This window comes from Trachypithecus francoisi, unplaced genomic scaffold (assembly GCF_009764315.1).
Source record: "Trachypithecus francoisi isolate TF-2019V2 unplaced genomic scaffold, Tfra_2.0 Lachesis_group12, whole genome shotgun sequence".
Classification (NCBI taxonomy): Eukaryota; Metazoa; Chordata; class Mammalia; order Primates; family Cercopithecidae; genus Trachypithecus; species Trachypithecus francoisi.
Window position 1 is genome coordinate 58,372,083 of NW_022681457.1, and position 16,934 is coordinate 58,389,016.

Sequence of the window (16,934 nt, forward strand, 5' to 3'; positions counted from 1 at the left end):
AGAGCTACTAATGCCTCATTCAGGACTCTTTCCCACAGATTAGAGCTGACATTATCATACAGCTTACACAGTAGGGAGGAAACGCATAGCGAGTACTCTTACCAAGTCCGGTGAATAAGAAATACCTAGATATTACTGTTTCTGTCAATGCCATAGATACCTCCCAGGACTTAGAGATGACACGTTTATTTTACTTCATCCCAACAATGAGCTTTGCAGAATCTGTGTCCCTGACACAAAGCAGGAAGCAAATATTTGGGCAAATAGATAAAGTCAGTTACAGATTTCACAAGTATATTGTACACCAGTCTGTAATTTTTAATTAGAATTAGCTAAAAGACATTGTACCTTTCAAGTGTATGACTGAGCATAACAATGCTTAACAGTTGCTTTATTAAGTGAATGCTTGAAAGTATTCAACATTAAATTCAATTTACTTCACATTAATGTTTGCAAATACATCATCAATTCTTACATATTTCAAATCAACTTCAAGTACAGAAGGCTTGCTCTCAAATAAGTCTTCTAAGGTGACATAAAGACTGAAAGAAGCCTATGACTTGAGTCCAAGTCTCTAACCAACCACCACCATATCGTCACTGGTGAACTCATACGTGGGGACTTCAAGGTTGAGAGGAGCAGGGCCCAATCTGATCCTGCCAGATGCATCATAATGTGACCCATGGCAAGGGCAGTAATAACCACCAAAATCTCCTGCATTTGCAATGGGTACACAACCAAGATGAGTGCAAACACCTATCAGGATAACCCATTCAGGTTTCTTTACTCGATCTAGATCATGCTGTGGGTCCCTCAACTGGGACAATTCAACTGCAGCTTCCTGCTCAATTTCCTTCTGGGTTCTATGACGCACAAACAGGGGTTTGCCTCTCCATTTGAAAGCCATGTTCTTGCCTTCTGGAATATCGGATAACTTGATTTCGATTTTCGCCATGGCCAACACATCAGCAGAAGCACTCATGCTGGAAACGAACTGGGTGACGGCATTCTTGGCAGCATATGCAACACCCACAGTAGTTACTGCAGTTACCATATAGGAGAAACCTTTCCTAGCCTCGCTGCTCTCTCTGGAAGACTTCGTACTATCTAAAACTTCAGGGCGGCGGTAGTCACAGAAATCAGGCACCTTGACGTCTGTGTGAGAATAACAAACAGAGGCAGGGACTGCAAGACAAGCAGAAGGTTAAAAAACACAATTAGATGAGTATCCTGAAGGGAGTATACATCAAGAAACAGTCTTTTATGGATCCACAGGTAAAAAATCAAATTCTAAAAATGTGAAACATGGCACTCACTGGGTCTCAGAACAAGTCAAACTGGCGGTGCTAGCATATAAAATCTCAAAAATGAAATGAAGTGAACCACTACCTATCAGACTGGTATGAAATCACAAGATACTATTTGTAAATTGAGCTACTCCTGGTTGCTTGAACATTGCTGATTCAGGATTCACAACATCTCAGTGCATCGCGCTAAAAACATTAAACAGTAAAATAAACAGTAATACTTCAAAGTTTCCAAAAAGTCAACTGCCAAGACATGCTATATAAATCATGCTAAATACCTCCCATAGTCTCTGGATTAGAAGGCCCTAAAACTCATCTAGTCCACACAGTAAGTTGATGTGTGATCACCTTATTAAGGCAAATGTCCACCCCTTTCTCGGAAAAAAACTGTTAACAATTCATAAAACAATAATGACACAATAATAAACATCCTGTGAACTGTATAACTCTAGTTGCAGAAAAATTAAGGTTTCTATTTTATACTCTAGGGTATAAATAGTATTACTTTAACTTAAAACCACTAATAGGCAGAGAAAGACATCCTTATCAGAGCTCTCAAAATACAATGAAATCTGCAAAAGAACTAATTATTTTGATTTAGCGAGGGGAAAAAAGGGCAAAATTTTTATATCTGCCCCTATTCACTAAATGGCAATAGTTACTGTAAAAGCAGGGGTATTATCTTTCCTTTTCAGTGCTGTAGTTCTCTCAACTGGGGCACTTCTAGTGTAGGCCATAAAAGAGCCCAAATGAATGTTAAATAATTACTATGTAGTACTTTGGGAGCAAGTAGTTTCTCTGGTAGTTTAAAAAACAAAAACACGACACAGTTACATCCTTCTCTCCCATACTACTTTTAAATATCTGACCAAAAAACTTTTTTAACTAGTACCACCTTTAAGTATGTTTCAGGAAGCAAACCTCTTTGCAGATTGTACATTCATCTTAAGAAATTTGCCACAAAGTTTCCTTTTTAAAAAAAGGGACACTAAAACTTCCTCTTTTAGAAAACGTGTTTCCAAAATAAAGATTTCTTTTAAGATGCATTTTTATTGTAATAAACTGCAATTCTACCTTGCTCTACTAGGATATCTTCCCAATATACTGTACTTCCTTGAGTAGTCAAACATTACAATACGGAATACTTGAACTGCTTTTCACATGATTCTCAAGTCAATAACTTTACGGAAGCCAGAACTATTCACAAACAATAGTGAAACCTACCAAAATCACTCCATATGCTTTTCTGACTGACTAATGGTAACTTGAGATTCACATCCCAGAATCTGTGGAGTCAAAGTGACACTACATCCTACACTACTACTCTAACAAATAAATGCTAACCTGCCATATACACTGACATTTGGAATTAAGCATAAATTACTTGCTCCTAGCACTACCTGGGATTACAGAAAAGATGTGTTTCCTACCTAAAAGATAAAGGAATCAAAAGTTCATACCTCTACATTAAAAACAGTATCCACAATCCTTAACACTATTCAAGGAAATGTATAAGAAAATTCAATAAAATGGCTTTGCACTTCTCATTCAGAGATTTGGTGGCAAAAGTCTCTTCCCACTCTACCTAGCTGGTTACACTTTAGTAGACTACACCACCAAGAATCCTTTCAGAAATTAAATTGCCCTATTGCAAAAATCATTCTCCAAATATTTACATGAGCTGCATTAGGTCTGCCTTTTAGTAAGATGCTAGATTTAATTCTAACCTAAAGCAAAATCAAACACTTAAAGGATAAAATTTAAGGAATTTTAACAAGTTTTATTTTAAGGTGAGCTCCGATGCGCCTTGGAAATCTGCATGAAAATAGTACAACCTTCCTCACCAACTCAACAATCTTCTCCAGATCCAACCCCTCCCCTTCCATTAACCATCTTTCCATAAACCACCTAGACAGGTTATAACATGAACTTAAATTACAGGCTGAAATGATTACAGAAAAGGTTTTTGCTTCATGGTCCTACATTATTTGCCTGTTTCTAAAAAAAATTTCTTAAGTCAGGTGAGCCTCCAATTTTTTGAAGAAACTCTAGCAATATGACAAATTCCAAAGATGCTTTTCTGTTGCTATTGAAATTTTCTCCTTCCTTCCTTCTCACCTCCAGGTCCCAAGGATGGGCTAGGGTACTCTACACCCGCCATGGACAGTTTCTTCAAAACCCACTGGTGCCCCTTAAATACTCATTCACAAATACTTTGCACTAACTGTATACAAAATCCGACGTTGTGAAAGATAGAAAAATAAAGGCATTACCTTTTCTATGCCCTTAAGCCCAAGGTTGGAGGAGTTACCAATAAACACAATACAGAGTGTAAAGTGTATGTGCTATAAAGACAGACAAATCAGCAAATAAAAACTTTATTCAGCTGATCCTTAAATGAGATTGAAAAGATGGGTAAGGAAAACATGTGGACATGTAGCAACTTAGTGGAAGGACCATGGAGAAAGTGCAGAGCCCAGGGTGAGTGAAGGCAGAGTAAAAAGAAAAGTGTCGGGCAATTTGGTTAGCGCATAGGGGAAGAGTCACACACAGCTATCAATGGAGCCAGGTTGGTAACACAATGAAACACGCAGACCTAGTAAAGACTGTGACAAACTGGAGAAGACCACTTGTTCCAACTGCGGGGACGGCCACTACACAGCACGCCATGGACTTTTCCCAAGTAGAAATTAGATCCCAGTATTGCCAGCTTCCAGCATTTTAAGAGATGTCCTTAGTCTTTCCAGTTTTTCTGAAAACTACAAAGCCTGCAGGCACACTGCCCACAGGCTGCCATTTCTCTATCTCCGACACCGGGCCAAGTAAAGATGGAAGGCGAGGCAAAGAAGATAAACCGGGATCTAAGGACAGAGGGTGTGGAAAGGCCCCTGCGAAGAGCTCAGTGTCTACGACAATCCGTCTTGTCAAATCCCTGCTACCACATGTCCACACCACGGATCCTGGTGTGAGTCAGTCTACTTCATCTGTTTTCTCATCTGTGAAATGTAAAAGTCATCAATCTCTGCCCGTTCTTGAGGACTGATTATGTTGTGACACTACACTGTAACTGACCTTGTGTATGTCTTTTTTTTCTTTTTTCTTTTGGTGGGGTGGTGAAGGGGAAGGACACTGAAGGGGTCTGTAGTGGTGAGAAGACCAACTTCCCAAATATTAGTAAGTTTCCACTTCTTAAGCATGTAAGTGCCCAAACTGCTAATGGCTTTACGTAGAATTCCTCCATCTAAGCCTCACGACACCCCTACAAAATTGGTGAAGATATGAATCCATTCCACAGGAAGTACGTTTAGAAACTTGCCCAAGGTCAAACGACCTGCAAGCAACAAAACCCCTCAGAGGCGGCTGGAGCAGCGTGACTGTAGAGCTCGTGAACTCGGCCGAGGAGGAACTAGGCGGAGCCGGCGGACGCTAGTCCAGGCCGGCCCCCGAAAGACAACCCGGGCCCGGGTGTCAGGCCCAGCGTCGCGGAGGCCGCCCAGCCCGACCTGATTCAGGCTCCGCTCGTGCACCCGCGGCCGCTCCCTGCTGGGGGCCAGAGGAGCGGGCACCGAGAGACCCTCAGCCCCGCTCGCGGCCCTCGCCCCGGCTCACCATTGAGGCCCACGGAGGCGACCAAAGGCCGGCGCACGGCCTGGCCGCTCAGCGACTCCCGGCTGAGGAAGGGCCGCTTCAGGTCCAGCACAGGCGGCTCCGGGGTGGCGGGCACCGCGGCCTGCACCAAGGGCCGCAGCGCGCCCGCCACCCCGCGGGACGTGGCCGACAGGACGGGCGCGAACGGGCCCGAGCGGGCTGCGACCGACAACATGGCGACAGCTGCTCCAACCGCCAAGCCGGTCACAGGGACGACCTTCCAACCACGGCGCAGGCGCGAAGAGGCGCGGGACGCGTGGCGTCAGCGCGCCGCCGGAAAGTAAGTCCTGCGGGGCGGGGCAAACCTGGAGAGGCGCTGCGTCCGGGGACCGGGCTACAAGCCCTCGCTGGGGGCGGGGCTTGCGGCCTACCTGTCAGTCCCGGTGCCACTTGGTCTGTGTCCCGAGAGATGCCCAGAAGAAAGAGAGTGCTGAACAGGGGACCCCAGTGACGTCCGATGGGCCGACTTTACGATCCTTTAGAGTAAAAATTTCATCTAGGAAGACCTGAAGATAACAATAAACGATTATAGTTTAACTTAGGATGGTAATATATCTCAACTAGGACAAAGTCCAGCACATAGTAATAGCTATGTTTTTACTATGATGATTTTTATTATCTTCGTCTAACAGCAACAACAACAAAAAGGCCAGAGGCATCTGTGCAAAACTCGATAATGCTAATGGATTATGTTTATTAAGCATTCGCTGTGTATTTGGTTTTGTGTTTTATTATACCTGCCTTCTTTCATTTGTTATCAAGGTCTCTATGAAGTCAGAGCTATTAGTATCAGCATTTTGCCCGTGAAGAAACCGCGGTGTAGAGAGATTCTTTTCCCGGAACTGGATAGCCAGCAAAATGTGAAGCAGGGTAATCTGTCTCCTGAGTCTGGGCTCTTCAGTGACACCACTGGTTCCCCAAGTAAGATTTTAGAATTTTAGAGGATGCAGAGTTGGCTCATTCACTTTCCATCACATCGTGAGAACGTTTTTGTTTTGTTTTGTTTTGTTTTTCTCTTTCAATCCTGATTGCACCAATGAGAAAGTCTCAGTTTGGTACTAATACATCTTTAATTAAAACACACACACACACACACACACACGTACAGATGGGGTCTCACTATATTGCCTAGTCCAGTCTCAAACTCCTGGCCTCAAGGAATCCTGTCTCTGCCTCCCAAACTACTGGGATTATAGGCATGAGCCAATGCACTTGGCCTCAGTTTGATCCTAATTTATCTTTAATTCCTCTCTACACTTATCTCCCACTTTTAACAGAAAAGATCTTGAATTAGAAGCTCTTATCAGACAACTGAGTCTAGAGTGATTTCATTGTATGGTTCATAGTATTGATTTTCTTTCCATACTGGTTTTCTATTCTGTGCTATACTGAGATAAAGTTTTTCATTTATTTAGGTCAAAAATGGTTTAAATATTAAGTAAATGTTAATATAAGCAGTGCACAGAATTGGCTCTGTGCTGTGCATGGGCTCTGTGATCTGGACAAGTTCCTTCACCTCTCTGTGCCTCAGTTTCCTCACCTACCAAATGGGGGCAGTAATGATGCCATGTGTGTTGTAAAGTTACTGGGAGGAGTAAATGTACTGAAACGTGTAAAGCACCTACAAGCAGGCCCAGCACACAGGCAGCACCAAGTGAGGATTTGCTGGTGGTGTTTTTATCTGAAATGCCACCTCCTCTAAGAAGCCTTCCCTTGATCCTTGCTGACTCACCGTTATTCCTCACGCCAGGTCCAAAGTGTACTGACAGTTTTCCCCTTTGACCTTCCTATGACTCCTCTTAGGGCCTGGGCTTTTCCCAGCCTTATAGCCCAAGGGACTATATTGTACTCTCAAGACTGGGGGCTGCCTCCTCAGGGGCACCCTGGCCAGGCTCATCACACAGTTGGCTCAGTGCTCTCCCCTGGCAACAACCTTAGGATAAAAGACATTTCCAGAGAAGTTGTCACACACCATGCATGGTTTGAGTGCTTCACATGAAATAATATCACAACTGTCCTCTGAGTTGGCAAGAGTAAATGAAAAATGAATGAATGAACGAGTGAATGAATGAACGAAGGAGTCTTCACAAAACCTTCACAATGTCCACAATGTCCCAGTTGGGTGAGCAGAATAGGAATTATCTCCAGGCTTCCTGCGTTCAATTTTAGTTTCACCACTCAGTAGCTGTGCCCTAGGGCAAGTTATTTAATCTCTGTGTGTACCTCTCAGTCTTTCTCTTGTAAAACAGAGATAATAACAGGGTCTACCCTAGAGAGTTATTTTAAGGATGAAATGAATTAATATATGTAAAATGCCTAGGACTGTGCCTGGCACACAGTATGTAAATATCCATAATAATAATAACTTCCTATTTTCTAGATGAAGAAACTAAGACTCAGAGAAGACAAATGACCTGCCCAAAGACACATTGATAAGAACCCATCTGGTAGTGGTTCTAGTCCAGTATTGCAGCAGAGAGAAGGGTAACCGTATAGCAGAACGTCTGTCCTCTCGTGGAAGAAGGAGGCCAATGTCCAGGAGTGGCAGGCATACTGGAACTTGGACTTCTGTAGGCCAACCTGGGTTCCACTTGGTAGATGAGGGTCTTGCTATGTTGCCCAGGCTGGTCTCAAACTCCTGGCCTCAAGCAACCCTCCTACCTTAGCCTCCAGAGTAGCTGGGACTACAGGTGCACACCACTGCAACCCCTCAGTGGTTGTTATTTAACTGAAGAGGGTTTTAGCTTTCATGTATCAGCTAACTCTGGAGCCAGACAGCCTGACTTTCATGCCAGCTCTGCCCCTTACTACCTGTGTGATGTCGGGCAACGTTACTGAGTGTCAGATGTCTTATTTGTAAAAAACAGGGATAAAAATGAGATTGCTGTGCAAATTAAAAGAAAGAATTCATGTGAAATATTTAGCACACTGGCATACAACGAGAGCTTAATAAACATTGTTAGTTTTGTAAACTGAGGGGAAAAAATAGCCACAGGCCTAGGAACAGAAATGCTTGGTAAGCTTCTCAGTTCCCTGGAAGTCTGACAAGCAATGCGTATGTATGAACAAGGCAGAAGGAAGCATGACGCCAAGCCTTCCTTTTAACAAATACTGTTTAAATCAGAGGTCAGAAGTCATGGACTGGAGATCCACTCTCTCCCCACTCATTTCTGCCCAGAGACACCTGGTGATCTGGCATACACAGTGCTATGAACCTCAGAATTATTTGCTAGCATTTACAAATTGTGAGTATTCCCACATACAAACTGTGGTAGACGGAATAATGCCTCCCCACAAAAATGTCTGCAGCCTAATCCCTGGAACCTGGGAATATGTTACTTTACATGGCAAAGGAATGTTGTAACTGTGATTGGCGATTGAAATAGGGAGAGTGTATTAGTCCTTGTCATGCAGCTATGAAGAAATACCTGAGACTGGGTAATTTACAAAGAAAAGAGGTTTAATTGACTCACAGCTCAGCACGGCAGGTTGGGGGTGCCCTCAGGAAATTTACAATCATGGCCGGAGGGACCTCTTCACAAGGTGGCAGGAGAGAGAATAAGAACCCAGCGAAGGGGGAAGCCCCTTATAAAACTATCAGATCTCATGATAACTCAACTATCATGAGAACAACATGGGGGAAACCACCCCCATGATCCATCACCTCCACCTGGTCCCGCCTTGGTTACAATTCAAGGGGATTGTAACAATTCAAGGTGAGATCTGGGTGGGGACACAGAGCCAAACCATATCAGAGAGTCTTCCTGCACTGTCCGGGTGGGTGCAGCGTGTTCATAGGGTCTTAGAGGAGGGAAGCAAGAGGCGAGAGGACAGAAATGCCACACTGCTGGCTTTGAGGGTGGAGCCAGAGGAGGGGCCTGCAGGCAGAGGTGGAGCTGGAAATGGAAAGGAAACAGTCTCCCTTAGAGTCTCTAGAAGAAGTGCAGCCCTACAGACCCATGTTAGGCTTCAGACCTCCAGAATTGTAAAATAATAAAATTGCATTATTTTAAGCCACTCGAGGCCCGTGTCCTCAACATAGAGAAAGACGGTGGAGTGCTGTCAGCCAGGGTAGGTACCTGCTTGGTGGTCTAGGTCCTTTGCCACTGCGTCCATTCAGTTCCGTTACCTGCCCATCTGCTGAGGCCTCGAGTTTGGGACCTCAGGTTTATATGATTCCTTGCACAAGCATGATCAATTGATTCCGGAGAGTAACAGAGCAGAATACCGATACGCAGGGGAATCTCCTAGTGTAAATTGTAGTAGTCTAGATACTTCCTGTTCCCTACAGTCTTTTTTTTTTTTTTTTTTTTTTATTGAGACGAAGTTTTGCTCTGTTGCCCAGGCTGGAGTGCAGTGGTGTGATCTCGGCTCACTGCAACCTCTGCCTCCTGGGTTCAAGCAATTTTGCCTCAGCCTCCCAAGTAGCTGGGATCACAGGCACGTTCCACCACGCCCAGCTAATTTTTGTATTTTTAGTACAGATGGGGTTTTGCCATGTTGGCCAGGCTGGTCTCAAACTCTTGACCTCACATGATCCGCCCACTACAGCTTCCCACAGTGCTGGGATTACAGGTGCGAACCACCGTGCCCAGCCCTCTTCCCTAGTCTTGATGTGTTCATCTGGGCAATGTGTGTAGGGGGTGCGGATAGGGAGGGGAGCTCTAAGGCGAATGTGCTAGGATTCTGCATTTGTCATCCTCAAAACAAATTTGTCACTGGATAATTCTGCCTGTGATCCTGCATAATGTGCAAAGCCAGCAAGATGCCTTTGCCTCGTCCCCAGGGAACATGCCTCCCAGCCACTTGCCCACACAGAAAGGCAGCCACCTCCCTGCTGAAGGGATCCCACGCCTGTCTCCTGTTTCCACACAATTACCCCGGGAAATGCCTGGCTTCCCATTTCCAGTTGCAGCCATCGTGACAGTTTCAGCCTCTCCCCTCAGCCCACGTCCCTCGCTTGAGCAGCGAGATGTGAAGATGGACAGCCGCTTGAGAACTGCACAGACTGTCCTTAATCTAAGTCATTTAAAAGGCATTTGTGTTCCATAAAACCCGTTTCCGTAATTCTGTGCCCCTACTTCTTCGAAAGATGGTAACCCTAGGGAGGAGAAGAAATTAGCCAGGGAGGAGAAGTTCAGATGTGCTAATATTTTAATCGCTCATTCTTTCATCACATTAGTTACATTCATTAAGTATGATTAATTTCAGGCTTTGTTGAAAACCCTATCAGTTTCCCTATCAGCCACACATCCATCTCTTGCCAAGCAGGCTGCTGCAGTAGCACTAAAAGTCCCCCAATGTTTTTTACACCAGGATTGTATTATGTGCCCCCTGAAAATTTGTGGAATTAATTGAACTCATTTGTTTCAAGTACTTTGCAAGAGCCTGAGCTCTTGAGTCAGGCGGCCTAAGTGTGATCCCAAGTCCTCCAATTGCTGGAGTCACTTGGGCAAGTGGCTGATGCCCTCTGAGCCCTGGTGTCCTCATCTGAGGATGGAGATAAGAATACCTATCTCAAAGGTTGGTTGTGAAGATGAAAGAAGGCTTTCAGATTGCTAAGTTAGTTGGTTGTGATTGTAATTAAGGGCCCTTGGAGATGGATTATTCATCCATTCAGAAGATTTGTGTACAGTGACTATATGCAACGCTGTGTGTCCACTACTGATGAGAGAGACAGCTGCGAACACAGCAGTCAAATGTGTGTGGCCCCCAGAACCTTATATTTTACTTGCAGAAACTAGACAACCACCAAATGTGTAATATACAAGATGGTGGTACGTTCTATGGAGGAAAGAAAGGACGAGGGGCAGGGAGTTCTGGGCTCGTGGGACAGTGTGCTATGGCTCAGAGGGAACTCAGAGATAACCTAATTCAGGCCCTGACTTGGAGGGCTCATGCTTTGCACACTGTGCTAAGAATTTGGACTTTCTGCAAGAATAAGAACAACGAGAGCCAACAAGGGGGAGGTAGAGCAAGGATGGTGCCGTCCGGCTGCTCACCTGCTGACTGGAACTCCCGGAGGACTCTGTGAGGATACGGGTAGAAGGTGTGTAAGCGTGTGACTGCACAGAAGCCCTTGGCATGTAATCCACTCCGTGTTCCAAATTGCCATCCTTTCTGTGTGCTGTTAGGGACTTCCCCCAGCTCTCCCTGAAGAGTGAGGAGTACTCTGAGAGAGACAGGTCTAGGATGAATTGTTTTGATGGAGAATTGAACATTTTTTGGAGGGAAGGAAGATTGCGGGGGGTAGGGGATAAGTTGAAGGGATATGGCTCTGAAAGTCCTTGGACACTTTGTAGAGGACAGAGAAGGTGGTAATGTCAGTTTCTGCTCCCCTCCCACCTCCGCCTCTGTCCTTCTCAGTGGTCCCGCAGCTCCCCAGCATCTCCTCCCCCCACCTCGGCCTCTGTCCTTCTCAGTGGTCCCATGGCTCCCTACCTTCAGTCGTCTTGTTCTCAAGCCTGAAGTGCTGGATCCACTCAGCTGCGACCCAGCTCAACACCTCTGTGGAAGTTTTGCCCATCACTCAGGAGAAGCTGAGATCCAGAGACTGATGCCCACGTTGTGTCTTTGCAGAGGGAAGCCCGCCAGAGCCCTCTTCTCCCTGGGGAGGAACTGGCTCCCTGAGTCTCAAAGACAACCCCAGACAGCCCTGGGGACCTTGAATGTGAGCAAGGGGAGCAGGAAGGAGGCTCCAGCCCACCTAGAGTCCCTGCAGGGTCTGCACAAGCAATTACAGGTCCTCATTTCCCTCTCCTAATGATGCCCCAAAACATTAAGGGAAGTTAAATCAAATCACCAGGTGTCCAGCATGAACAGTTGAAATAATAAATTCACAAAGAAAATAAGACATTTTATTTGTGCTGTATCAAAATTGGTAGATGCAGGAAAGCAAATTGTGATGTGCTTGGGATTTAATTTGTGTTTCAAGGTACTAATGAAGGCAGCACCCATTTACCCAAAGGCCTTTTCATCCCTGCATCTTGAGAGCACTTTTCTAAGCATGCTGGGAATAAATTGAGTTGCAAAACCTCCATGAAAAAGATTATAGTTAAAACATAAGTCTGAGGAACCACTTGAGTTTATCCATTTACCTGCTTTTAAGTACACACACCTATTTTTTTACGATTATTTTTCACCAAAGAAGGAACTTTGTGTGATGTATACAACCAGGTAATGGCAAACCTCCAGCATCTTTAAAATAAAACTCAAGTTGGGCTGGGCAGGATATCACATGCCTGTAATTCCAGCACTTTGGGAGACCACGGCTGGTGGATCACCTGAGGTCAGGATCTCAAGACTAGCCTGACCAACATGGTGAAACCTTGTCTCTACTAAAAATACAAACAATTAGCTGGGCATGGTGGCAGGCGCCTGTAATCCCAGCTACTTGGGAGGCTGAGGCAGGAGAATCACTTGAACCCAGGAGGTGGAGGTTTCAATGAGCCAAGATCGCGCCATTGCACTCCAGCCTGGGCAGCGAGAGCAAAACTCTGTCTCAAAAAAGTAAAATAAAATAAAAATAAAACACAAGCTGAACTAAACCAGCCTTCTGAGTCAATGTGACTGTAATTAAACCGGATATTCCATAATGAAGTTTGCTGATTAATAAATTATTTGATTACCAGGTAAGTATACCTGCAATCAATACAACTGCCGAAAGCTCTGAATTAGAAATGGTGCAATAAAATATAACTGAAAGGTGTTAGGAAATGGTAGTTTTAATTACAGAGAATGATTAATTGATCATTCAGATAGTATTGATCTACAACTTATTTAATTCTTTGCAATTTAATTTGTCAGATTTGAATCCAAATAACTGATGATTTGTTCCATGAATGCCAGAGCTGGAAGGGATGGGGATGGCAGAAGAGACAAGACTGGATCATGGACCTGGTGGTTCTGTGCAGAGGCCAAAGCTACTCTCCTTTCCACCTGGCCCTGTGCTGGGCCTAACCTGGAGCCCCCTCCATCCTCTGCCTCATTCATCTCTGGTTCAAGGTCCGGCGCAAACTCCACATCCTCCAGGAAGCCCTGGTGGACTTGGGCAGACCTAGAGACACGTCTAACCTCCTGGCAAGATGGGGGTTACAGGAGTGTGTATAAAGGGGAAGGCAAGAATGTGCCCTTGGTGGAACAGTGAAAAGAAGGTCTCATGTGACAAGTGTTTTGCTCCTAACCCACCCCCTGTGGTGACATCTTCTAGGTTAACTGCTCTTGCTGATCTCTGCACATAAACCAAGCTAACTGTGGGAGGACTTTTGTTTCTAGTTTAAAGCAAGGAGGACTACAGTTCCTTCTGAACGCTCACCCCCAAGGAGATAAGGAGGGCATCCCATGAGCAACACTGTGTGTTAAAGATGCACATGAGCACTAGGACTCGACCAAGGACAAACACGTCTCCAGGCCCATCAGACCTTCGCTGCTGCCCAGATGTCTGTTGTCATCGGTCACATCCTAACCTCAACCCCCTCCCCTCCTCCCACGTAAAAGGAGGCTGAAATTCATAGTAACTTCAGACAGTTCTTTAGGACACTGGCCCACCACCTTCTCAGTTGCTGGCTTTCCAAAACAAAGCCCCCTCCCTTGACCCAACTCCTTGTCTCTTGACCTACTGGCTGTCATGCAGTGCATGGTACTGGCTTGAACTCGGTTATGTTGGCACGGCCTCTGGCAGTGTTCAGTGTGTGTGGATGAGTATTTTACAGCTACTGTTCTATTTCTAATCCTCTTCCTGTGGACGGCTGTGGGATGTGCTGTGGATGCCCTCTCTTAGGCTGGAATAAACCGCCCTACCTTCTCTGCCTTGTCTCCACCAAATAAACTCCTTAAGGCAGGGATAGAGTCTTGCACTCCACAAAGAAGTATTGCTGCATCCTCAGCTGTGTAAGAGTGACTGGGTTCCTTCTATTCCACCTCTAATGGAACTTTAGGCACGCAGAGAGAGACAGCAAATTTGTGCTGGCTGAAGGGGTCAGCAAATGCATATGAGGCCTCTTGTGCTCCGGAGAGAGAATGGAGTGCAGTCAGTGAGACCCTGATGGGAGATGGAACCAAAAGCCTGGGCAGAAGGGATCGTGGAGGTGCCTGGGGTCAGGAGGGATGGGAAGGGTGAGGAACACAAGAGATCACCTGGAGGTATGAGCGGAGAAGGCAGGCACTGGGGGACAGTGCTGCTGATCCAGGTGGGGCAACATCCTAGGACCCGAGTGCTGGGCAGGTGCATCCGTGGAGGGAAGCTTCTCTCCTCTCTTGGCTCCTGCTGAGAGAGGCATTCATTCCCCTGGCTTGCCCTGCAAGAGACAGGGGCTCTAGGTAGATCTCTGTTATCTAGGGAATGGAATGTGAATATCCAAAGGTTCTAGAGGTCAAGTCTTAGGTTCCCTCTCCGCTCAGATCCCAGTTGGTGCACTGTAGCCCAACCCCCTTTTCTTGTAGATTTGCTACATGGAGAGGAAAATACCTTGCCAGACACCAACAGTCCCTTCTCAGCACTTTTGTGCAAAGGCAACTCAGACCCTAAGAGAATGGGGTCTAATTTGCCGGTGCCACTGGAAGGCAGAGGTCACGGGAGCCCTGGACTTCGGACAAGGTAGAGGGATCCTGGAGACAGCATATCTGGCCCTAGAGCCCTGCTCACCCCGGGAGTGAGGGCAGCTCTCCTACTCTCCCATGAGGCCTGCCCGAGGAACCCCATGTCCTCTATGTGTGGGATTCTGCAGTTTGTACTCACAACCCAGAGCCTTTTACCCAACCACCCTGGTTGTAGGAATGTGTTCAAAATAAGCATCAGACAAGTACATGAAGATGAATGTGCAAAGACGTTCATAGCAGGATTGTTTATAATCATGAAAAATGATCTGCAGATTTCCTGTCCACTATGCAGGATGAGTTAGACGGGGATGCATCCATAAAATCACTTTGCCCTCTTTTAAAATTATATCATAGATCTGTGTTTAATGACATAGTAAATGGTACTCAATGCAGTAAGTGAAAAAAGCAGCTTATACATCAGGGTGTATATGATTAAGTTTTTGTTAAATGGATGCATGTATGCAGGTCAGTAACTGTCTGTGTTTGCAAACAAAAAAGTCTAGCAAGATGTGCATCAAATATTAACAATCATTATCTTTGGATAGTGGATTTATTAACATCTATTTTTGACTTTGCCCTTTGTTTTCCTATGTTATCTTTTTTACACTGAGTTTATATTATTATTTTTACAATTAAAATGTCAATCCATCAATCTACCTCCATTTGGGAGGTAGTAAAAAGCAAATCTCACCTGCATCCATTTCAACTACACAAGGAAGACAGGACAGGGAGGAATAGCACTAAGTATGAGTGCCTGTGATTCAGAGAGGGAAGTGACTTGGAATTCTAGGCCAGCTCCTCCACCTTCCCCATCTCTAACTCTTCCATTCTCTCATACTTGCTCCTGGTACCCCAGCACTCCTGGGTGCCTCCTGTCTTCCCAGCATGCACAATTCAACTGAGCTTATTATTAGTACCCACTTTACCCCTGATCTTTCCGCCCTTCACACCTCTTGTCACTCCCAGTCACTCCATGGATTTTTTTTTTTTTTTTATTGACTTCATCACCATCTGAATCAACAGTGTTTGTTTATTTGCCTGTTCACTTACAGTTGGCCTTGTTTACTACTGTGGGAAGCTAATGGTGTCTGCTGTAGCCAAATCAGCACATTTATTTATCTATTTATTCAGAGACTGAGTCTCACTCTGTCACCCAGGCTGAACTGCAGTGGCATGATCTTGGCTCACTGCAACTTCCGCCTCCCACGTTCAAGTGATTCTCGTGCCTCGGCCTTCCAAATAGGTGGGACTGCAGATGTGAGCCATCCTGCCCGGCTAATTTTTGTATTTTTAGTAAAGACGGGCTTTCGCAGTGTTGGCCAGGTTGGTCTCGAACTCCTGACCTCACGTGATCCACCCGCCTCGGCCTCCCAAAGTGTTGGGATTACACACATGAGCCACTGAGCCCAGCCTATTTATTATTTATTTTTTTTGAGACCGGGTCTTGCTCTGTCTCCCAGGCCAGAGTGCAATGGTGCAATCATAGGTCACTGCAGCCTTGAACTCCTGGGCTCAAGCACTCGTCCTGTCTCTGCCTCCCAAATAGCTGGGACTACAGGTGTGTACCACCACACCTGGCTGTAATCAGCACCTTTAAAGAACCTAAAGATGGACTCCTGCCCATCCCGCCCCATGAAATCTACATCTGAATATTAGAGAAACTCCAAGGGAGTTCTCAGTTTTCCCATATCTTCTCTGCTCACACCTGTGTCCCCACAGCAGCACACACCTTGTCGCCTGTATGTGCTCAGTAAATAAGTAACGATTGAATTGATAGATAAGTGGATGCATGTCTCCTGAGTCTTGGGGAAGGAAAGAGAAGACAGAAAAGGCTATATTCGAGAGGAAAGTTTTTAGGCCACTGGGCAGGTACAAACAAGGCCGGGTGTGGTGGCTCACACCTGTAATCCCAGTACTTTGATAGGCTGAGGTGGACAGATCACCTGAGGTCAGGAGTTTAAGACCAGCCTGGCCAACATGGTGAAACCCCATCTCTATCAGAAATACAAAAATTAGGTGTGGTGGCACGTGCCTGTAGTCCCAGCTACTCGGGAGACTGAGGCAGGAGAATCACTTGAACCCGGGAGGCAGAAGTTGCAGTGAGCCGAGATCGCACCACTGAACTCCAGCCTGGGTGACAGAGCAAGACTCTGTTTCAAAAGAAAGCAACAACAACAAAAAACAAGAGCAGGTGAGTATCAATGAGAAGAAACCCCCATCCCCAGCAGTTGGTGAGCTGGGAATCACGCCAACAAGGACACTCGGAACAGCCAGGTCAGAGAGCAGAGGCCCCTGGTGATGGCCTGGCCCGCCCAGACAGTGAATGAATGACATTTTCTAAACCTGGTGAGATGATAACATTTTAACCTGCTAAGTAAAGCT

At 45.5% G+C, this 16,934-nt stretch overlaps 1 protein-coding gene and 1 long non-coding RNA gene across 2 annotated transcripts; one reads left to right on the top strand and one right to left on the bottom strand.

The window, feature by feature from the left end:
- Positions 1–293: 293 nt before the first annotated feature.
- On the bottom strand, positions 294–5,235 carry LOC117092255 (cytochrome b-c1 complex subunit Rieske, mitochondrial). Its single transcript, XM_033225563.1, has 2 exons — positions 4,917–5,235; positions 294–1,185 (listed from the first exon to the last, which is right to left on the bottom strand). The coding sequence occupies exons 1-2, from the start codon at positions 5,128–5,130 to the stop codon at positions 575–577; spliced, it is 825 nt and encodes a 274-aa protein (XP_033081454.1). The 5' UTR covers positions 5,131–5,235; the 3' UTR covers positions 294–574.
- Positions 5,097–15,233, top strand: LOC117092257. The gene is made up of 3 exons (XR_004440702.1): positions 5,097–5,235; positions 5,718–5,876; positions 12,762–15,233. It is a non-coding gene; the product is annotated as an uncharacterized LOC117092257 (long non-coding RNA).
- The last annotated feature ends 1,701 nt before the right edge of the window (positions 15,234–16,934 follow it).